The following is a 24295-nucleotide window of genomic DNA, read 5'->3' as shown; positions in this document are numbered from 1 at the left end:
AGACTGGTTGGTTGGGCTGTCTTCTCGTTGTCGAGTTAGTGTAGCGGCCAGAGGTTGGTGATATGAGAGTTAAACTGGTAAATCAAGGATTGCACTTGCACAATTCCTTCTAAGCATTCCACCCTTTCCTCCATGCTTGAGCATCTAATCGGTTGGTGATATGAGAGAACATCTCCTTAAACTAGTAAATCAAGTATTGCACTTTACCTTCCAAGCATTCCACCATTTCCTCCATGCCTATGCTTTGATACCAATTGATACAAACTTTGGGAGAACCTCACCCAAAAGCTAGCTCATGAGGAAAGAGAACTCAAAGTTCATATAAACCCTACATTAGTCACCTATATAACTAATGTGGGACTTAAGTCTCATACCTTACAATTAGATCGTAACACGTGAGTCATAGAATTTAAGACAGCTCGATTCTTTAATTGGAATTTCATTCTGATGATATTCTACTTCGTTGCAATTGATTATCACATCGCTTCAATTCGATCCAAGGCCTCAGTAAAAAGAGGGGAAAGAAAGAAGAAAAAGCCTAATGTATTCACACTCTTTATTGTAACTCGAAAATATTGAATGAGATCACCATTATTGGTGATCTTTGTATAGGATTGCCTTAATACTATTTATATCAATATTATATTTTTTAAGAGGAAGGTTATACTTACAACTTATTTTCATTTACAACATTTTACAACTATATCTTAACCGTTGATTTCTATCAATCAATAGTTATTATTTTCGCATATAAAATTTATTAATTAATTATTAATTCGCAATAAATGATAATCGTTGATTGACGAAAATCAACGGTTAAGATATGGTTGTAAGAGATTATAAACGAAAATAAGTTGTAAATATAACCTTCATCATTTTTTAATGACTATTAGAAGAAAAATGCAAGAAATGTTTTTTTTTTTTAAATTAATATAACAAAGAACACTATCACTGGATGGAGCGAAGTTTGTGCGCTCAGGGAGCAAAAAAATTTTGGTGGGAATGAGGTGAGAGAAAGAGAGAAAAGGTTGAGGAGAGAGAAGGAAAAAAAATTTAGTCCAAGTATCAATTTTTAGTGGAAGGACCATGATGGTCCTGAACCATATTAAAAAATTCCAACTAGATGGATGTGGATGCTATATCAGCTATGTGAATATCAATATGGATTTCGAGGACTAGCAGCAGTCATGTTCATTACCTATTTATCTCGTATATTAAAGGAATTAATATTTTTTATATTATAGAAAATAATATTATCTTTTATATATACATAAAAATATGTAGAGCTCATATTTTTTCTCTATTTTCTCTTCATATGATCTTATAAGAATCTCACATATTTTTATGTGTATGTAAAAAATAAAATTATTAATCCCTATATTATATCATGCTTAATTCTTTCAGGCAATACCAAAACAAAAGGAAAGAAATAAAAGTTGGTCATCTATCATGTCAATCTTTTATTTATTTATTTATTTTGATGTGACTAACTAATCAATCTTTATTTCACTGCCAGACCAAAATTTAAATGTGCTCTATGGACTATGATGAGGAAAGATTCATTTATAAATATTTTTTATAAATTTTTATAAATTATACTATGTATTTTTGAAAGTATATAACGTAACTTAGTGCATTTTTTAAAAATACATAGTGTAATTTAATATAGTTCTGAAAATAAAAAATTTATAAATATAACCCTAATAAATATAGGTATACAACACTGTTTATACATTATAGTTTAATAATAGCATAGTTATACATATATATTGAGAGTGGCAACAATGTAGAGTGACTCATGCACAATGCGCACGGGCACAGGATGTTTCCTGCACTTGTTTCACTTACACTGCTTTACTGGACTCCTCGGCAAGTTGCTGGTTACATATACATTCATTATTTAGTAGGTTCCAAAAGAAAAGGTAGCTTTATTAACCACATGAAAAGTGTTATTCGGCGGTCTTGTTTGGATGTTTGCGCACCATATATCCAAATATCTCACTGGCTGTGATATTTCCTTGTGTTTCCTTGACCTTATGGCTAAATATGTTGGAGTAATATATTGCAAAGGTCGAAAAGCATGGGCTTCAATTATTGCTTCTCCATTCCATGTTCTATTTCCTTTATTAATAGTAAGATTTGGTCATTTGGATCCTCTAATAGTAAACACCTTCCTTCGTGATTTCTTCAACACGAAGTACGTATCATTAAAACCTTCCACCTCCCTCCAAAAAAAAAAAAAAAACTTTTTACTAAAAAAAAAAAAAAAAGCTTCTGGTTCTTTTTCCTTTCCTTTTTTCCAGTAACTTTAGCCATGTGTGTTGCTTTCATGTTAAGAAACTTATGTTAGAGTAAGCTAATAATTTCAGATTCTTATCTGGGTACATCGTACGTAGAAGATCGATGTCACAATAATATAAAGGAAAATGAGTTTTTAATTTGGCACGAGATAAATTGTCATATGCAACACACACATACAAAATAGATAGAATCCATTAAAAAGAAGAGAGAAAAAGAAAATAAAATGAATTTCACTTATTTTTGGTGTTACATGAGATAATTTATCTCATATAACATGAGAAAAATTAAACCCTGATATAAAATGTTAGGAATGTGTCAATTAAGGTCTTCCTTTTATCATAAAAATGTAATAGATTCTTATGTTACGATTGATATATGGGTTTTATATATGTCATGTTGTAGGAAACTTGTAGTGTATGTTACTCTAATACATTTGATGTGGGTCTCACTCAAAAAGGAAAAAAAAAAAAAAAAACAAAGTGGGGTCATCACTTTTTGTGAGAGTGAGATGATGTTACAAGTTTCCTATAACATGATATATATATATATATATATATATATAAAACCCTTGATATATATAGGAGGTTTATATTTACAAAAAATTTGTAAATATAATTTTTCCTTATATATATATAGGGTTTAGGGGTGTTCGCGGTCTGGATTGGATCGGTTTTGGAAGCAAAAATCATCTGATCCAATACCTTCGGTTTGATCATATAATCATCCATTCGGTTTGGATTTTTTTTTAAATCCGATCCGATCCAATCCAATTTTTTTCGGTTTGGATTGGATTGATTTTCGGTTTTTTGAAAATCTTAAAATTTATTTCATGATTATTATGCAAATAACATCTTTGGTATATATTGGCTTTGTAAATTATTTTTTAAAAATATAAAAGCATTAGTAAACTATAATATAGTTTTTTTTGTTTTTGAGTAATGAGATATGAAGCTCTACAAAGATAAAATTTTGTTGATGAGATGTGACTAGATTTTTTCTTGGGTTTAGTTGATAACTAATGGGTCTTGGATTTAGAAATTTTGGCTATGATTAGGGAAAGACCCAAGTAGATAGAGAAAAATTAATATATTGGATCGGTTTGGATTTGATCGGTTTTCATCAACCCATCCAAAAATCGATCCAATCCAATTAAAATTTGCGATTTTTTTTTGTTTTCGGTTTATTCGGTTATCGATTTTTCGGTTCGGTCACCGCGGTTTCAATCGGTTTGGATCGGTTGATGACACCCCTAATAGGGTTCGCTTTTTCTGCAGATAAGTTATCTGCAGTAAACCCAATACGACGTCATTTTGGGGTGGAAATCATGGTATTTTTATAATTTTAATTTATTCCAGGGTTATTATAGTCTTTATAATTATAATTTTTTAATCTTTCAATCACAAACGACGTCGTTTTGGGAGTAAATGTAGGTAACTTATCTGCATTAACTGCAGAAATATTTTTCTGATATATATATATATATATATATATATATATATATATATATATTTAGGATTCATTTCTCTTACAGTGAATGCAGATAAGTTATCTGTATTGAGCCTAAAACGATATCATTTTGGGCGAAAATTAAGGTGCGTTTGTAATTATAATTTATTCCAAAGTTATAACAGTCTTTATCATTATAATTTTTTAATATTTCAATGCAGAAGGATATTGTTTTGGAAATAAACGTAAATAATTTACCTACATTTACTGTAGAAACATTAAAGTCATATTCTTAAAGTTTGTCAGGGACAAAAGTGATGACAATTTTAGCCGAAGTAAATGAACCTTAAAAAAAATTAATAAGTCAATGGATTTTTAATTTTTTTTTTTTTTTAAAAAATCACTTTTATGACAATCACTTTTATATTGTTAGAATCCACATTTTAATTTTTTTAATAATTAAAATTTTAATTTAATTATATGTTGTCATATTATTTAATAAGTCGATAAGCTAGTCTTGAACAACGAAACGTTGGTATATATTTATGCATGGAAAAACTATTCTTACATTGTTGGAAGGTAATTTTATTTTTTATTTTTTTGCATACCCGTCGAATTTTGTAACAATTTTAATTTTATTTTTATTTTTATTTTTATTTTTTATAAATGAATGGGCTCCACTTATAATTATATTTATGATAAAAAAAATTTATACTTCCTTATAACATGAGATTAATAAAATTTATTTATGTAATTTGAAAAGCTCGACAAATAATTAATTAATCATGTAACAACTATTGGTGACGGGCGACGGCTACAGAGCCACTTTTGTAAAATGATTACTGCAGTATACCTAGCTTCTAGAAATGAAACATTGATGACCGATGGAAGTGAGAGCCAACGTTACACCAAAATCTGTGACACTGCTATGTGTGAACACATTGCACAAGAGTGTTTTTCATAGAAAATGACAGAATTAAAATATTTAATATAATAAGAAATTTATTATTATCATGTTACATAAAAAAGAATTTATTTCCTATACACAAATTTAAGATGGGTCTTAGTCTATTTTTTTTTTTTTCTTTTTAAAAGTGAATCTTACCTGTATAAATGAGTTTATAAAAGATAATAATTATCTCCTAAAATTACTACCCATATAATAACTTGGTGTAATCATGACCGTTTAGAGTGACGCATGTCTGCTATTTGCAACATGTCTGTCCAAACACAAAAAGAGATTAACGGAGTTCATGGTCAAAAATATCCATCCATCATGGCTCTCAAGGTCACGTGGGCCTGCTACTTGTGGCAGATTTTATTTTATACGGCAGAAGTATTGAATTCAGTATTTTCATTTTTCCTTATTAGAAAATTTTTATATCATTTCAATTCATATTTTTTTTTTTGTGTTTTTTTAGATTTAACTCAACGCTAATTATTTTTTACGTGAGTTGACTTTCTCTGATATTCTCGTAAGTTTTGACTTTTTGAGTAGGTTATGTGACTAATTTGGAGTGCAGGACCGATCACAGATGAAGATATTTAAATCTCTCTTAAATATAGTATATAAGAATCAAACTGAAACTCTTTTCTTTTTATTTACTCAACTCTCATATTACCAATTGAACTATCACCCTTTAATTATATTTTTCCTTTTAAGTCTTTGAGAGTTTTTTAATTTTGAAAATGATGTATGTACATCAGTAGTACATAAAAAGTGCTCGTGGTGGCACATCCATACAAACCTGTGGGTCCAACTTTTAGTCCACTAAGAGTAGGGTTGACAAAAACGAGTCAACCCGATCCGCCAAAAATGAGTCGGGTTAGGTTGGCAAAAATGAGCTGTCAACCCGACCCGAATCAGCTCGTGAAAAAATGAGCAAACTCGCGGATCAAACGAGCCAGCTTGCGGATTGAGTTTTTTTTTTTAATAAAAAATATAATATACAAAATTGGACAAAACCCACACATATTGTTATCATTTTTCTTCCTTCTCTAAACCTAAGTCCCTAATCTTCTCCCATTTTTATATTATTAGGTTGTGCTGGCTCTGTTTGGTTCTAATATCTTACCCATTTAGTAGCAAATGGTTCCGATTGTTTCTTGATGTTGATGCAAATTTGTTGTGAAAAAAATTCGAAACTAAAATATTTTGCTTTTATTTCTCATTTTGTAACCTTTTGTTTAAGCTGATGGAAACCACATAGCTGGTGCATTAATACTACAGGGTCATTTAAATAGGCTGAAAATGAGCAAACCCGCGAACAACTTTCGAGCCAACCCGCAAGCCAATTTTCGAGCCAACTCGCGAGCTATTTTTTCAAGCCAACTCACGAGCCATATTTTTGAGCCAGCCAGCAAGCCAACCTACCCGAGTTGGGTTGGGTTTTCTGGCTCATTTTTTTTCGAGCCAACCCTAACCCGACTCATTTTTTTCGGGTTGAATGCGGGTTGGGCCGGGCCGGACCGAGTGGGCCTGTTTTGCCAACCCTAACTAAGAGCGACTCTCATTAAAATTTCAACAAAGAAAACATTATAATTCAAAAAATTCTAAACAATAAGTCAAATGTGCCCAATATGGCAAAGAGAAAAGATAGCAAATTTAACAAAACATGATTTGTTGGGCCAGATTATTTTTATACTTATTTTTATGGGAGTCAATCTTCTCCGGTATTAATTAACATAACCATATCATATCTAACTATATAAGAATGGATCAATGGTGATAAGAAAAGAGAGAAAAAAATATAAAGACAAAATATTACACAATTATCACTGTTGATTAGATTATTGATGGTTAAGATCATCTCACATGGTATGGTCATATTAAATAAAACATTAAGAGAATTCATTTTCGATTTCTATATTTATTTTTTATCGTTGATGCACTTGGATTCAATAACTCACTTAAATAAAATAAAAATAAAACGTTAAAATTAAGAATATAGCTTTAACCAGTAGTTTTAGAGGTAAATTAAAATGAACTTCTTCCTCACCAAAAAAAAATGAACTTCTTAAAAATTTGAATAAATTTAAGGACGACAATTAATGTTTATCTATAATTTTTCCTTTTTGTTACATTGGATGATAGAAAAATGAAAAAGAAAAGAAACTATCTCACAAAAGCCACACAAATCCTATCAGCTAAGAGGAGATGCTGGCTGCACTTACAAGGGAGGTTCTTTGATATTGAAGCACTAATCAAATTCAGTTCCTAGATATCTTGCAATTACATAAAGTCCACTAGAAACTTCCTCACGACAAAAGTTGACAATTAGTAATATGGAAAATATTTTATTCTTTTAAAAGAGAAATTTTTTTTCCTACAAGTGACTCATAGCATAAGTGAGTTTCATCTTGAATTTTTCTTTTCTTTTCATTATTTTGTGAACCTCACTTATATTATGAGTTACTGATAGAAAAAAAAAATCTCTTTTAAAAGGAGAAAATGTTTTCCCTTAATAATAACTCGATCAATGGCCTTTGTGAGGATCATAAATTAACAAGATCAACCCCAAGGAATGGACTAGCCCAACGATTATCGAAAACTTATGTCATTTTCAATCCCAATTAAAGACACATTGCCCCAACCTAAAAAGGTTGGTTAATGGCCAAAGAGTTAATTACATCTGGTGGAGCAACAATTAGTCAATTATGCATAATAAAATTGGGACTAGTTCATGTTGATGTGACTACTGTACTTATATTACCAGTAAGAACGGTCACCCAAAAGTTTTTCCTTGTTTTGTAATAAATATAGGGAAAATATTACTCTTCTTTCACATAATATAATTTATCTCATGTTCTCTCACTTCGATTTTCGTATCCCACATTTTTTTTTCTTTTTTTTGTAATGGTGAGACTCATTTATTCTCTCTCTACGACATAAGATAACTATCCTATATGAAAAGAGACTAATAAAACACTAAATATAGACGTGGTTATGCAAAAAAAATGAAAGTAGGCCTATTAAAGTTCATTGATTAGGCTCAGAGTCTTTTAAAGTTCATTGAGTAGGTTAATTTAGTTATTGCCACATATATTAAAAAAAAAAACAAATATTTCCATTCAGATATTGCAATTCGCATTAGTGTGTGTACGCGCACATTGATAAAATGGTCTTTGGATTTCGTTATCATTCTAAGTTTTCTTCATAACTTATGACGTATGAAATAATTTTCCTTTTTCTAAAAAGAGAAAAATATAAATACGAGACTCGCCTATACTTAAGAGGAATATCAAGAAAACTACTAAACTAGTTTGTTGTACAAAATGATAATAATTCGGAGCTTGTGTATTTTTAATCAAACAAATTATAAGACTAATTCTGTTTAATTACATTGCAAGCATTACACCGGAAATATGAAGGTAAAAAAAAAAAAAAAAAATCGAGTTAATCCATGGAATCTTCACTCGCGCCATTAGAAACCCAATTGCGCGTGGTTCTGTTATTTCCGTTTTTTTCTTAATTGGCCACCCCTGCAGGTTTTGCCTCTCTTCTGTTCCTTTGCTCCCTATATTTGATTCTCAATCACATTTTAACCTTTGCAAAAGTTGCTCCATTATTGGTGAGGTTGGTGCGTGTATGAGGCTCTGCCTCTGATTTAGATTGACATAAAGTTGTTTCTGACATGTGCCTTTCATGTGTTATATTTCTTAATCCTTGTTTGTCCTAATAATATCTTTGTTACTCCTTTCTCTTAAAATTTTGACTTTCTGAGTTTCTCATATTGCTTTTGCACACCTTATATATAAATATCCTCAATGTTCATCACAGGGTGTGCTGCCAAACCCATGGCTTCCTGAAAACTTCCCTCTAATATCTGTTATTTATGGCTTTCATGGTGGAGGATGACAAAAGGGTTGAGGTTATTTCTTCAACCCCAGGTCAAATTCATCTTCAAGCTTGTTTCTTTCCTTTATGCCTTCCATGCCCTTTTTGTTTTCACATAATGATTCAAGGAACACTTGGACCTAGCTTCAATTGCTTTTTTGTCCTTTTCCAAATTCTGCTTGCTTCTTTATAAACTTTTTTTATTATTATTCTCTTCTCTTTTAAGAGACAATGATAATGCAATAAAAAAATATATCTAGGTGCAATGGTTTTAACCCCTTTTTTTTTTTTTTTTTTTTTTGGTGACCAGACACAGGCAGGAGTTTCAAGAATATGTGAAAGAAATGAGAGATAAGAACTAACGGGGGATATTGTGATATATTTGAGTTGTTTCAAGGAGATATGTGGTAAGAAAAATGCTAGCATTGATCTGGGATTTTGGTGGAAGGAAGAAAAGAGGGTTCTGATATATACTAATTAGTATCAAAAGAGGGGGAATTTTTAAGGTAGGTGAAACCAATATGGCAACACCAGCGGTGCAGCTACAAGCTGCGGCAGTAAGCACACCTAGGAAAAAAATGACAAAACAATTGACCGGGAAAAGGGATGATACCCCTTTGCATTCTGCAGCAAGAGCCGGGAATCTGGCTGCGTTGAAGGATGCCCTTACCAGTATTGAAGAGGATGAACTGATTGAATTATTGGCCAGACAGAATCAAGATGGAGAAACAGCTCTTTATGTTGCTGCTGACTATGGTTATATTGATGTGGTCAGGGAGATGATTCAATATTATGATCTTGCCGATGCTGGAATTAAAGCAAGAAATGGTTTTGATGCATTTCACATTGCTGCCAAACAAGGGGATTTAGGTATATCTTCAATGTGGTGTATCTGCTTGTTTTCTTTGTAGTTTGTACCATGTGATTTTCGGAGGGAATCTCAGTTCTTTTTTTGTTTTTTTTGTTGCAGATATACTGAAGATCCTTATGGAGGCTCATCCTGAATTGTCAATGACTGTGGATCCATCCAACACCACAGCTTTGCATACAGCTGCAACACAAGGGCATATTGAGATAGTGAAATTCCTATTGGAAGCAGGAAGTAGCCTGGCAACCATTGCTAGAAGTAATGGGAAAACAGCTCTGCATTCTGCTGCAAGAAATGGACATTTGGAGGTTGTGAAAGAACTTCTTGAGAAAGAGCCTGGGGTTGCAATACGGATTGATAAGAAGGGTCAGACAGCACTTCACATGGCAGTGAAGGGACAGAACCTTGAGGTGGTGGAAGAGTTGATAAAAGCAGCTCCTGCATCAATAAACATGGTTGATAATAAGGGAAACTCAGCATTGCATATAGCAACCAGGAAGGGCAGGGTTCAGGTAAATTTACTCATAAACTTCATTTGTAATGTTGTGTTGTGATGACAAGTGGATTGTGATTTAGACCACCATCCTTTTCTTTTCTATGATTTACGTTAGAATTCTATGACGTATGATGCTCTACATAGAAAAAAACTAAGAGCCAATTTGTACATTACTTCAGATTTGAATATTTCTACATGATAATGATAACTTCTTCATCCAAGTACAGATATTGGTTACCTGAGCCTGAGCTCTAGTTCTCATGGACAGAAGGAAACGGATACAAATGTTTGTTAATATCTTAATTTGTTTGTGCAGATTGCAAAGTTGCTTCTTGGACAGAAGGAAACAGATACAAGTGCTGTTAATAGATCTGGAGAAACTGCACTAGACACTGCTGAGAAAACCGGGAACCATGATGTTAAAGCCATTCTGCTGGAACACGGTGTTCAGAGTGCCAAAGCCATAAAGCCACAGGGCACAACAGCTACAGCTCGTGAATTGAAACAAACTGTAAGTGACATAAAACATGAAGTCCATTACCAGTTGGAACACACTCGTCAAACCAGAAAACGTGTTCAAGGAATTGCCAAACGTATCAACAAAATGCATGCTGAAGGACTCAACAATGCAATAAACTCCACAACAGTGGTGGCAGTCCTGATTGCCACTGTTGCCTTTGCTGCTATTTTCACAGTCCCTGGCCAATTTGTTGATGACCCAAAAGATATTCCTCCAGGGATGTCCCTTGGTGAAGCAAATATAAGCCCACAAGTTCCATTTATCATTTTCTTTGTCTTTGATTCCATTGCCCTCTTCATTTCTCTGGCGGTGGTGGTGGTGCAAACCTCGGTTGTGGTTATAGAAAGCAAAGCAAAGAAGCAGATGATGGCTATCATTAACAAGCTAATGTGGCTTGCTTGTGTACTTGTTTCGGTGGCCTTCTTGGCATTGTCATTTGTTGTGGTGGGAAAGGAAGAGAAGTGGCTGGCAATTGCAGTTACCATTATAGGGACAACCATAATGGCTACAACCTTGGGAATAATGTGTTACTGGGTCGTTAGGCATCGCATTGAGGCCTCAAATTTGAGGAACATTCGGAAATCTTCAATGGAAAGCAGGTCAAAGTCTTTTTCAGTGTCGGCTTTTTCAGATTCTGAGCTACTAAACAATGAGTTTAAGAAAATGTATGCGATTTAGAAGTTTCTTACCCTTTTTATTCTCCTGAATTTATAGCATCTGGCCTGATGGAACTATATCCAACCAAAGTTGAACTTCCAAATGTATATATCAAGAAATGGCTAATGTTTATAATGTGCTTGATAGATCATAATAGTAAATAGTCTCCTTCACCAAAAATAAATAAACTTGCAAGCGAAGTGGAGCATCCGACTATCGAAACAAAGCATAGTTGAATCAGTCCAAATCATCCAATTCGACCATCTCCGGCAACTGGCAAGGACTACATCACCTCCATATATATTATCGCGTTTAGTTAGGACTTAGGAGCATATGAAATTAGGGCGTGTTTTATAAATAACCAATTCAACCCAAAAGCTTGTATAGAGACTTTTTTAAAGAGTAGATATTACACAAGTTCAGTTTTTTGTTTATCTTGTGCTCACTTAATTCCACAAATGGATCGAACTCGTAACATTGTAATCATTGTAGCTCTGATACCAAGTAAAGAACAAATTCAACTCACAAGTTTAAGTTATTGGATGAGGATCTTTTTAATGGTTTATATTATTCTGTAACATGTTTTATATTTACAGCAATTACTGCAACATTTGTTCACCTATCTATGATTGAGATGTTGAATGCTGCTATTGCGGATAGCTTAGCGAAATTAAACAATCAAACGAGACTATAAACATGTTTTAATAATATTCACCACTATTTTTGAGGAGGGTGAAGGTGGGCTTTCCTTTAAAATTGCTCATAATCACTTTCCTTACCGCTGCCCTAGTCTTTTACAATTCAAGACGCATCGAAAGTGTTGTCCCTCTGTCTATGTCGATCTGTTCAATTGACTCTTTAAGTTGTATTCAACCACCTGGTACATTTATATGCTCAGAACTATTGAATTACGTTTACACGCTTCATCTTCGCTGCAGTCTACGAAAGCTTGGGGATCTTTATTTGTTGAGCCGCCGCTTTATGAAGGTATGACCTTTGGTATCATATAGACATCAGCTCACATTCATGCCCCTGGGTTGGTTTGCAAGAATATGCTAATAAATAATAATGGGCTCCTGTTCTTTCAGCTGGTATCTTTAACAAGAACCCAAAAAGAATTAAAAGAAAAAAAAATGCCAGGCATATATCAAGTATGCTGACGAAAAAGTTCAGCAGTTTGCTGAATCATTCTGCTCATTACTCATCAGGTGATCATATAAAATATATCTGCAGCTATCATGTTCTGTACAGAACCGATTTAGATGATAGCCTAATATGAATGACTATATAAAAGGCATGCACTGCCATAGTTGGAGACTCATGTTCCACCGTCTTCCGGCACTCAACTGTTCCTTTAATTCGTTTCTAAATATAATTTTGACAGCGCTATTGCAATAATTTTTTTACAGTACCTGTGTCAATACGAATTATAGGCATGAAATACGTTAGAAGCTAATCCTCTTTTTCTCATTTGCGGGCCATATTCCTTTACAGAACAGATTAAGATAACTAAAAATTTGTGTACAGTCAAGAGCAACTACTAGACATCACATCTAATTGATTCAGGTGTATTTCTCTATGCACCGGGCAGACATCCATATCTGCCAGACCGCTAGGTTATCCTAAAGTCAAGTCTATTATTTTAACTATAATCCATATTAGGGCCCGAATGAAAAAAGATAGCAGCTCTCAGTGCAGCAGGATTTAAGAGAATGTAATAGCAACGCCAGATTGAAGGGACACTAATGCTGCAAAATGACTTGCGTCCTAACAAAATTAAATCCATAAATAGAGCTATACATTGAAGTTCTTCTTTCCTCCTCAATGTTGAGGCAGAGGCGGTCTCTTTTCCACCATTTCATAATGAAGAACGAAATTATCCTGCATGGAGGTTGTCCGTTAGATGCCCGAATGTGATAATTATTCCGGGAAAAAAGAAGAAAAATAACATAACTTTCTTTCTCCGTGCTTGTTTACACTCTCATACAGTAGATTTTCACAAGAACTAACCTTCCGGACCGTTTCGAAAGTGCTCGGATCAAAACAGTGGTAAGACCCCCTCTCGTATGTGTTTGTTTTGACAAGCGGCTCCATGTTGGCAACTCTTGCAAACCACAAACGATATTCTTTGTGATAAAACCAGCCTCGTTTGTAACTGAGAGCAACAACTCTATACTGTTAGTGACTATTGCATTGACAAAACAAACAAAAAAGGAGAGCATCACAATTTAAAAATTCCTGACATAATATTTCTTAATCAAGAATAATTTGGTCCATGAATGGTTAGCCCTTTTCATAGAGTGGTTGATGTATTATAACCATATTGTAATCTAAAAATAAACCACTCATCCAGTTAATTATTCCCAAATTGAAAAATATTTTTGCCAAGATTTCATGAACTGTAATAATCCAAATATAATTCGGAAATAAGACCAAATCATCCAAAAGCAACACTGTGCATGGGAGCGAATGCATACAGTTCATTTGCAGCATACAGTTGTGCTTCATCTTTGGGCATGCTGCAATAAAAGATCAATTTTGAACTTTATTAGAATACCCAATAAAAGATCAATTTTAAACTTTATTAGAATACGAAGCAAGTTAATGTGAAAGTGAATAAGATCTGTTTTCGAAAAGCACCTGTAAAATATGTAAAACAAAGTTTCCACGGCAAACTTTGAAAAATAACCCTGCTGCATCATGCAAAAAGACTTAGCCCAAATAAAATCGCAAGAAAATAAAGGCAATGAAAGGATAAAGCCAAATAAAGAACATCTCACATGTAGGGTAGGAGGCTTTTCAGCATAATAACATTGTAGCACACTGAACTCTGGATCACCCTTAGCTGGTTCATCAGACCATGGAGATCCAAAAGTCTTGTGAAGATTTTCTGATGAATTCAAATTTAATCCGAGTGTTGTAAGATCAATTCCAAGAGCAAGAGATGTCAGGTCAGGATCACTCATCCTGATAACACTTAACAAGCCAAGCAAACCAAATGGATCTGGACTAGATTGTGCAGTTTGCATAGACTTCATGCCCTGGTCCCTAAAAGACTGATTTATAGATGACATTTGCTGAAGGCGAAACTGGGACTGGTTCTGGTGTTGTTGATACTGCTGGATGAGTTGGTCATATGAACCCATACCAGAAACCGTATTTGGAGAATTTAGAGGCCTTAATCCAATGCCAGGAGGTCCACTGGTCTAAACCAAAAACCACAAGTAATTAGAATGTGAGGAACTTGCTTTGGTGAGTTAAAATTTCATATTGCAAGACAAGTTAAAATTAAACAGAAGCATTCTCATACAAAAGCAAGTCCCTCATTTGCCGAAGTAGAAAACTTGCAGACCTGTGAATGATACGTTGAGTGTGCAGATGAAAAAATGTCCGACCCAGGCATATGGAGCAGATCTTGATTGTTTACAGATGAAAAGGAGACGCCACTGCTACTGACTGAAGGAGCATGCTGCGGCTGCTGCTGGGTCCGATACGATGAATATGATCCCCCCAAACTAAAACCAGCGGACCTCCCCATCTGCTGATTGAAGGCAAATAAGATTGAGATCAGATTTTGATCCCTTAATATTATAAACATGGATATGTAAAAAGATATCTTAATCTTTTACAACAGGAAACTTACGGGGAAATGCTGAGACTGCACCATTGACACAGTATTGTCATGAAGTTGTTCTCTCTGGTGCATATCCATAGCAAAATCTGCATTACCCCCTGTGTACAAATACCACGGTCAAAAACAAATGCCAAAGCTGACCGACTACCCTCCACTCAATTAGAGTTCTCAGTTATGTGAGTAAAGTTGACCACAAATAATTAGAATGTCATCAGATACAGACAACTACTAATGATGTGATTCCCAGCAAGTCATCAAAGATTTATCAGTGCAAACTTAAGAAACCGTTAATTCCTCTACACAGCTATAGCAACCAACAACACATCCTCGCTAAATGTATGACAGGTTGCATAGAAATATGCAAAACACAAAAGCAACGAGCCCTTATACCTATGTGAGCAAAACACTGATGCATACTGTTCAAAGTTAAGAAGTACATGCAAAAAACCTAATGAAGCTAAGCACAAAAAATAAATGTACACGTAAACATCCAGAAGCCCTTCCAGAAGAGGGAGCATAAATTTCATTCTATGCTCTTTGATCTGCTAAATTTTCAAACAAGAAATGTATAACCAATTAGCTCATATATATTAGCCAAACAAATAAACACCTTTGAATCCTGGTAAAGCTGGGAAATCTTCATTTTGAATACTAAACTCTTGGTTTTGCTGGACAATGGGACTAACTCCAAGACCCTGTTTCCTTACAGAACCTGAAATTTATAGTTTCATTATTCTTTCTTGTAGAAGGTGAAGAATATATCGAGCAAAACAACATTTTCCTTCACATACCCAGCTGTCCTTGAGGCCCACCAGCAGAACTAGGTCTACTTGTCAGTTGAGGGAAGTCATTGATGTCAAAAGGTGAACTATCACAGGAATTCACATCATTCAACATCCCCAAAGAGTTCAAGTTATTTACTGCTTGAACATGGCTTTGAGAAAGTGGTCCTCCAGCACTAGGATAAGTATTTCCTAGCATTGAAATTACCTGCGGAGATCCTGAATGAAAAGGTGGTTGTCAACACAAAGTAGCTTATTTAATCTATATATCAAATCAACTCAATATTAAAGAAAAAATTTGGAATTTGAAATCCATCAAACAAATAACTGATTCAATCAAACATTTTATATAAATCTAAAAAAAAGCATCTGTTCTTTCTAGCACATTTTGCAACTTTAGTAACAGACAAACATATAACTTTCAAACAACACAGCAAGAAATAAATTTATATCATTTGGTGAATAAAGGATATAGAACAGTGACATTAAAGAGACAACAAATTCAAAGTAGGTAGACAAGCAATAGCGAATGCAAACAGAAAGAATGCAAACAGAAAGATTACTCACGATCAAAACCCATATTAACATGGGTAAAAAAGTTAAACCAATAGCATACTTCTCTCTCTTGTTGAGGACAATAGTCCACCAGTGTTGTCAATGGCCGCACCATGGCAGAATGGTGTGGCAATCCATGAAATAGTGTCTTCGACATAGCAGCAATATGACACATGCCATGTGCAGAGCAGCGATGAAAATCATGGCATTATGACACTTACCCCGTCTTATACTCTTAGTTTCTTCTGAAATTATGGGTTTCTTTTGTTTAGTGATCACTTTGCTTCATAATGGTCATTATGACATACACCTTCACACCATAGCAGTTCTAGGCCTGCCTTGATAGACCAATGACAACACTGTAGTCTACTTTCAATAATACAGGAGAAGAAATAAAAATTTAACAATCATTATACGACTCCACTCCCTATTAAACCCCGAATAGCAAGGGTAGGGGTGAGTGCAATCCTTGTACACAGCCTTACCCTTGCATATTTACGAAGAGGCTGTTTCCGGATTTAAACCCATGACTTTTCAGTCACAAAGGAATAACTTTAGATTAATGTAATTCGATATCCCAATGTTCCCCCCATAAAACAAACAGGAGAATTTGAAAAAAATACTAATCCTCATTACAAAACATATATCAAGCAATATAAACCTCAAATGAAGATAATTTAAGAAAGGTGTGTCCAAGGATCACAGCTGAAGAAACAATATTATGTTGACCAGCGAATATTGCAAGTGACTAATTTCTAGGCACTCAAACAACTAGTCATCAAATGCTACGCAGTAGATACTAAGAAAATGCATATAAGATATAATCAAATTAGTAAGATATGAAAAATTCATCCTTAAAAAGGAGTGTGGTAAAAAATTTCCCAGGATAAAAAAAAGTTTATCAATAATATCTAATTCTAAACCTTTTGAAAGAAATCTCAACTAAAACAGATGAAGATAACCCCAACATAATCCGATAATTCTAAGGAGGAAAGATTACTTTCACACCACTACAATGCACTAGCGATTACCAAAATACATACCTTGTGGAAGCACACCACTCATCAATCGATTCTGTCCTTGCACACCTAAACCACCAGATCCATTGTTTCCAATTAAATTTAGACGAGAAGCAAGACCAGGAATAGACAATCCACCAGAGCTTATCCTCCCAATGTTCCCCCCACCAACCATGTTTCCCATGGAACTTGTGATTCGAGAACCTGCATTTCCCAAAATTGGGGATACTCCCAAGCCTGGAACAGAATTTCGGTTATCAAATGCAGAAGTTGAAAAAATTCCAGGAATAGAACCGGAAACTCCATTATTTGTGCTACTACTAAACCCAGGATTTCCTACAACACTTATACCTCCTCTACTGTTGACTCCTGAATGTCCGTGAGAGCTTCCATGAGATAGCTGGAAATATCATTGATGTCCAGACAGATGAAAATATTTGAAATTATGCAATATAGAACAAAATTACAGACAAAACAGTTAAGCAGGCTCATATTTTCAACTATTACTCTCAAGATGTTCAAACAAAAATGCATTCACATATACCTGTGACAGAGCAACAGGTAGATTATTTGATGCAAATCTTCCACTAGAAAGGCTTGCCGTAGGTTGCTGAACCCCCCCAGTTGGAACGTTATTTATTGTTGAGTTTCTTGATGTAAGTGTACTGGGCATGTTGGGGACATTAAAGCTCCCATGAATATTGTGCAACCCCTGAATAGCTCCTGCAGCAAGAACCTAGCAATTATACAACTAGAGGAGAGAAGAAAAAAGATCAACTCCAGCAAAATTTGCCCACCAGTGTGATGAAAAACTGGCGTGGCTACACCAGACTGACCAGAGAACGATGTAGAAAAAGACCGTCCGGCACCCTCTGGAAGATTTGATGCAGATCCGCTTAAAGAAGACTGCAATCAGAAGTCTGTTACAATTTACATCAATGATAGGAACATGCCAAAAGCGGAAATCAATAAGGGAAGAGAAAACTAGAGACATATCTTGAAATCCATGCGTTGAACTATTCACCAGAGAATGGATTATATAGACAAAAATACATCAACATCAACAACACCTTTACAGATTACAGATGTCCTAATTACAGTAATTACATGATTTGGTCAGCCTATATAATAAATCTAAACACTATTTACATAATTTCCAACACTCGCCCTCAAGCAAGACAATATACATCATTTGTACCAATCTTGTTACATATATCACTTATACTAAGACCTCTCAAGGACTTGTTATATACAGTATAAGCAAATATAATGAATTTATACAACTGCTAATAAATAGCAAGCATAAATTGTAAGATAATTAAGCAAACATAAAGTTGATTGGCAATCAATGTCAGTCCCTAAAATATATAAGATAATTAAAAAACAAATTTAATGTGAGCATCAGTTGTCCTTTTCTTCCGTTGTGGACAAAATGGAGAATCTAATCACTCCTTGATGCAAAATGGAGAAGCATATTTAAGGATTATTGTGTTATTTAGTGATTATTATGTTATTCTTAGAAACTTTAAAATTTCTGATAATTTAAGAGATCCTTCATTATTTTTATAGATTTTATCATAAGCTATATAAGGACGGCCCTGTGTTCTAAAACTCAAGCTATGCGCATGGTCCAGAAACGTTCAGACTTATTACGGGGTCTATGGTACACAATCTTACCTTACATTTGCAAGGAGCTAATTACATGAATTGAGCTTGTGACCTCCGAGTCACATGGCAACAACACCAACCGTTGTGCCCAAGGTTCCCCTTCTTGAAATAGGTAGGTCGCTGCTATAGAGCTCTCACCATGCACAGGATCCAGTACAGGGTCAGCCCCATGTTAAGATTTCCTATTTTGATTGGATTTGGATATTATATTTTAGGAAATTCATGTTATTAGAATTTTATATTTAATTAGAATTTATCTAGGATTTTTATAATCTGTGGGTTATAAATATCCTTTAGGTGCCATATTTTATTCAGACATTTTGCATAATAATACTGTTGAAATTCCCCTTTCCTCATTGAGCATATGAAATCCTAGTCAGAGCAAAACTCTGTCCTAGAGAAGTGCTCTAGGTTTATTGTCCTAGTCTAAGGAGTACTCTGCCCTAGAAGAGTACTAAGTTTATCGCTCTACATCACTCATGTTCTGCTCTCATTACATAAGCTAATATTTGAATTGATGCTACTTTCCCTTTGGACAGCTCCTCATACATATCTTAAATCTCCAAATTCTGATTTATCAAATTGTTCATGAAACATTCTAACGACCAGCATACACATTAACATAAAATACAATAATCCTATAACACAACATACTGATGTTTAAAAGCATATTTCAGCCAAATGATACTCTGTAATTCCCTAGAGAATTCCAACCATGCCACCATGCACGGATATATAACATCGTGTACCGAAGATCAGTGATCAGATATGATGAGGAGATTAACTTGAATGTGATGAAAATATTCAAACTAAAAAATTGAGGAAAAAGTCATACACATCCCAGTCTGGGCCATTTACTTCAATCTAGTAAGAATAAAAAGTAACGAATTATTTGGTAGTCATGACAGTGCAAACTGAGCAAAGGGCCAGAAAAACTATTGAAAAAGTCTCTGGCTTTACAGGACTAAGGGATTACATTAAGTAAGCCCGACATCGCATGAATTTCAAAAGGTCACGCCAAAAGTCATCCCAGTGCTGAAAAACAGCCCTCCCTTGTATTCAGTGTGGACAGAAGTGTGAACAATCTGAAGAGTCGGTCCACGCAAACAATCAACAACCTGAGTAGGATAGAATGTCGAAAAAAACATCAGATGCAATACACTCAGTTCTAATTTGTAAGCATCCAACTCCATAACAAATTACGCATCACAGTTCAGACTCACAGTAAATTTTATTATCTACTTAGCTTTAGATTTTAGGTTCTCAAATATAAGAATATGTTTTATTGGCCCCATTTTTTTGGATAAAAGAAGAATGCAGTATGACCACCTTGAAGCTGGTCGAACGATGTGGAAACTCGAGTTGACGCAATATTTTAAATAACTTGCAAGTTGTAAAATGTGTAGCACGAAAAGAAAAAGAAAAAAAGTAATCACAAAGAAGAAAATATAGTTGAAACAGATTGCGCAGGAATGATGGATGTGGATGGTATCACGATAAATCAAGAGCAAGGAAATATAAACTGTTAGCCTCACTAAAATAATAACTCAAAGGTTTAAACAAATGCAGAGTTAATTAATACAAGATTCAAGAGATTTCTAATCTGAAACTGTTCTGGACCCAATTTAATGATAAGCCTACTATCCTATCAATAGAAGATAAAAGATAAGCTACTTATCTTATCCTTCCTAACAGTACCACTCAGATCAGGATTCTACACTTACAGGTAACCCACTATAAATAAAGGATTAGAGGTACACAAATTCCACTCTCTGTCTGGCTATGGCGTTATTATTTGTGAGGAGAACCTCAAGCAGTGATCTCACATCCATGAGCGTGCTAATCCTACGTACAAACACAAGCGTACTGATCCTACCTACAAATACCAACCAGCGGTTGTACATTCCCGATCCTCCCGGATCGATCAGAAACCAAACTCCCTATGTACTATCCCAAGCCATTAACCACTAATTCAAACATTTAAATACAAATTGATCAAACATTCAATTTAATAGTCCTCATTTCGTTCGGAATTTAAAATTAAACTAAACAAACACACTAAAATTCAAGTGCAGAAGCACAGAGTGATGAAATTATATCAGTGAGGAGAACCTCAAGCAGTGATGCGGAACGAGGAACTGAATGAAGGAAATGACCAAAGTGGATCGAAGTTGAGGATGAAGTGGGGATCAACGAGCGCGAAGAGAAGAAAGGAGGGAGAGAGTACCTGAAGAACAGAGATCAGCGATAAGGTTATGAGTCGAAGACCTGAGTTCTCGCGCCCTAAATCGGAGCGAGAAAGCGAAAGAGAAAAGAGTACAAGTAGAAAAGTTTTCCGAGTTGTGTTGAATTGATTTGAGACGATAAAACATAATAAAGTATGAATAAAGTTTGTATGCTTGGGCCTTAACTGCGAATTCAGAATAGCCACCTTGGACCTTATATAATTTTTATTTTATTTTATTTCTTAAGATTACAATAGATAGACCCTTAATTTTTATATTTGAAATTAGAGGTGGCGATCGACCATGGTAAGGTCATATCATACCCCACCCTGATGATGTGATTGAACTGATGAAAGATTGAAAGTCATATCAGAGCCCGTTTATTTAAACTTCTAAAAAAAAGTAACTTTTATTTCTTTTTTATTTTAAAAATATTTTTTATAAAAGTTACAACTATTTATATTTTTATAAAAATATATAGTTTTTAAAAAAAATATTTGGCTTTTCACTTCTTTTTTTTTAGAAGTTAAAATTTTTAGCTTTTAAAAAAAAAAAGTAGATTTTTAACTTTTTTGTGACTTTTTTTTTTTTTAAAAGCAGACATTCAAACAAACTAAAAACAAGAAGTGTTTTTTTCTTGAAAAAAAGCAGCTTTTGAAGGGAAAAAAAAACTCATCCAAACAAGCCTTAGTATTCCCAGGTTTTGCTTATTTCAAAATCAAGATTGGGTTGCATCGGCTTAATTTTCTTGGCTCTGGCATGATGATAATTTGCTAAGTCGGATTTTTTCTATCTTTTTCATAAAAAATATAAATATTTTATGGGTTTGTTATTTGTCATTTTAAATGAAAGTTATGTCAATCCCGGAGAGAGATAGATACTAGAAATGGAATTTATGGGGGAGAAAGTGGGTGATTTTTTTAATTTAAATTTTAAACAAAAAAAATTATTTTGTGTCTATCTCTCTCTTAAAATGACATAATTTTATGTCATTTAAAATGACAAATATTTTTCACATATTTCATCGGTTTAATTTTTTGATAAATTATTATCAATTTAATCTAAGTAAAATATATGTAAGGAATGTATTCATTTAAGTCGTGTATCACCCTCACACATGATTTGTGCAAAAATCAAGGCAATGCAATATACCTACTGTGATAGCATGCTTTTAAGTTATGCACACACCTATGCGTATCTTGCAAAGTGTAATATGTGGCAAACGCGTTTTGATTTTTGCATAAATTATGTATGGGGTAATTCGTGACTCAAATGCGCATACTCGCCATACGTGTTTCACTCATATTAAATTCATAAATAATTTATTAAAAAAATTAAACAAGTAATATATCTTACATTTTGCATAAGCAAAGAAAAAAAATTAATTTCAATTTAGCCTTTGTAAAGTAGCAAGCTAAACAAATATATATGGGCTTCAAACAACCTCTTATGCAATTGGAAGCATTGGGTATCTCCAACAGACATAAAAATATGGTGGGGCCCACCTTTTTATATAAAAAATCAAAAATTTGTTTGAGTAAGTGTCATGAGAAGAATACTTCTCCAACTACAGGAGAAGTATTTTTCCCTATTTATATATATATATATATATATATATATATATATATATATTTAATTTCACAATAAGTAAAATTTTGGTATGTGTTCAAATAAAGTAGCATTGGACACGAGCAAACCAAAAGTAGGACAACACCTTACGAAATTGGATTCCTCCAGAAGAGGGACGATTTAAGCTCAATACAGATGGAGCTTCATTCAGTTTTAGGAACCAAGCAACCTGTGGAGGTATTTTGAGAGATTATAACCGCATGTTCACAGGAGGATTCAACTATAGTATTGGATATTGCAACCCACTAGATGCTAAACTTTGGGGTATTTTAAAGGGACTTGAAGTGTTATGGGGTACGGGGATAAAGAAGTTGGTGATCGAGAGTGATTCCACTATTGCCATCAATTTACTACAAGACAGACATAAAGATCCCAGGAACTCAAGGGTAGTCAAAAAAATCTGAAAATGGTTGGCACAAGATTGGACGATACGCTTCAATCACATTTGTATAGATAGTGATTTTTGCGCTCATTGGCTAGCGAAGTACTCTCCTCGGGCTTGTAATATGATCAATATCTATCAGGACCCTCCTCAGCGTTTACTAGAGATGCTGGAAGAAGATAGGAATAGTGTTATGTCTATTTTGAATCCTACTTTGTAATCTACTTTTGGGGCTATACCCTTCCCCATAACAAAAAAAAAAATAGAGGACAACACCTAGATGGAAGAGCGAAAGAAATGCGCGACATAATTCAATTTGTGGTTTAAATTAAATTGTCAATTATTGACATACCTTACATTTTTTAAAATTTACACATTAAATAATGATAAATGTCTATAAAATATTTAGAACAAACACTCAAATTAGACACCAATAACTTAGTGTGATAATAACTAATTGTCTTCTAACATTTTAAATTTAAACCATAACAGGTATAAAAAACAAAAATATTTTAAAAATAACTCTGGGCTAACAGGCTAACCCAGCTCATTATAGGCAATCTAATTTTTTAATTAAATTATAAAAATGTGGTCAAGTTTAAATTTTCATAATCCAACCCGCACTTTATTCTAGGTCAATTAGACCGACCTATGGAGTTCAACTCATTTTAGACTTCAATTTTTTTAGTGTATGAGTGCAAGTAGGGGTGTGCAAAAAAACTGGTTCACTTGCCCTGTCCTTGATCCGACCTTGACCCGACCCATAAATACCCATATTTTTTGAACTGGTTTAAATACTGACCCACTTTTATTTGGGTCAGTTTTAGACCTGACTCGTTTTAATATTGACTCACTGACCCAAAACTGGTCAGCCCATTATGTGAAAAAAAAATCACAATTATATTAAATGAAAAGTTTTAACGTAAAACAATTACGTCAATTTTTTTTTATGGAAAATATTTTCATAAAAATTTGTGACTAAAAACATATCGGTAAAAAAATTTGACGGAATATTTTTTTTGTCAAATTTTTTTACGGAATCTAAATTTCCTCAAAATATTTCACAAAAAAATATATTCATAAAAACTTTTGACGAAACACATTTTCATCGAAATTCTTTGACGGAAAAAAATTTCATCAAAATTCTTTACTGATTTCAAATTTCGGCAAAAGTTTTCGACGGAAATATTTTCGTTAAACTTCTTGACAAAAAAAATTTCGTTGAAATTTTTAGCGAAACACATTTCTATCAAAAATTTTCGACTAAATATTTTCG

The 24295-nt window shown here is 33.8% G+C and overlaps 2 protein-coding genes and 1 non-coding gene across 8 annotated transcripts; 2 read left to right on the top strand and 1 right to left on the bottom strand.

Annotated features, from left to right (window-relative positions):
- Positions 1 to 9132: 9132 nt before the first annotated feature.
- On the top strand, positions 9133 to 11146 carry LOC133294329 (ankyrin repeat-containing protein At5g02620). Its single transcript, XM_061492989.1, has 3 exons — positions 9133 to 9454; positions 9555 to 9964; positions 10265 to 11146. Exons 1-3 carry the CDS (start codon positions 9163 to 9165, stop codon positions 11144 to 11146), a joined length of 1584 nt encoding a protein of 527 aa, XP_061348973.1. The 5' UTR covers positions 9133 to 9162.
- Positions 11147 to 12551: 1405 nt separating this feature from the next.
- Positions 12552 to 21142, bottom strand: LOC133294325 (probable NOT transcription complex subunit VIP2). 6 transcript variants are annotated; one of them, XM_061492981.1, is made up of 15 exons: positions 20896 to 21142; positions 19760 to 19901; positions 17913 to 18021; positions 17660 to 17838; positions 17467 to 17515; positions 17140 to 17352; positions 15551 to 15760; positions 15370 to 15471; positions 14769 to 14857; positions 14478 to 14666; positions 13906 to 14331; positions 13766 to 13818; positions 13603 to 13644; positions 13136 to 13280; positions 12552 to 13006 (listed from the first exon to the last, which is right to left on the bottom strand). In XM_061492981.1, exons 2-15 carry the CDS (start codon positions 19775 to 19777, stop codon positions 12947 to 12949), a joined length of 1884 nt encoding a protein of 627 aa, XP_061348965.1. In that variant the 5' UTR covers positions 19778 to 19901; positions 20896 to 21142; the 3' UTR covers positions 12552 to 12946. The 6 variants fall into 6 exon arrangements, with proteins under 6 accessions (XP_061348965.1, XP_061348966.1, XP_061348967.1 ...); XM_061492982.1 differs by having other exon boundaries at positions 14478 to 14663; XM_061492983.1 differs by having other exon boundaries at positions 14478 to 14663; positions 17140 to 17515; positions 17913 to 18035.
- Positions 17913 to 17993, top strand: LOC133294331 (small nucleolar RNA snoR35). Its single transcript, XR_009749186.1, has one exon. It is a non-coding gene; the product is annotated as a small nucleolar RNA snoR35 (small nucleolar RNA).
- Positions 21143 to 24295: the final 3153 nt, after the last annotated feature.

The sequence above is a fragment of the Gastrolobium bilobum genome, unplaced genomic scaffold (assembly GCF_033153095.1).
Source record: "Gastrolobium bilobum isolate Gb01-03AN ecotype WA unplaced genomic scaffold, APGP_CSIRO_Gbil_v1 utg3300, whole genome shotgun sequence".
Lineage (NCBI taxonomy): Eukaryota > Viridiplantae > Streptophyta > Magnoliopsida > Fabales > Fabaceae > Gastrolobium > Gastrolobium bilobum.
The sequence above is the reverse complement of the archived record's forward strand: the minus strand, read 5'-3'. Positions and strand labels throughout refer to the sequence as shown.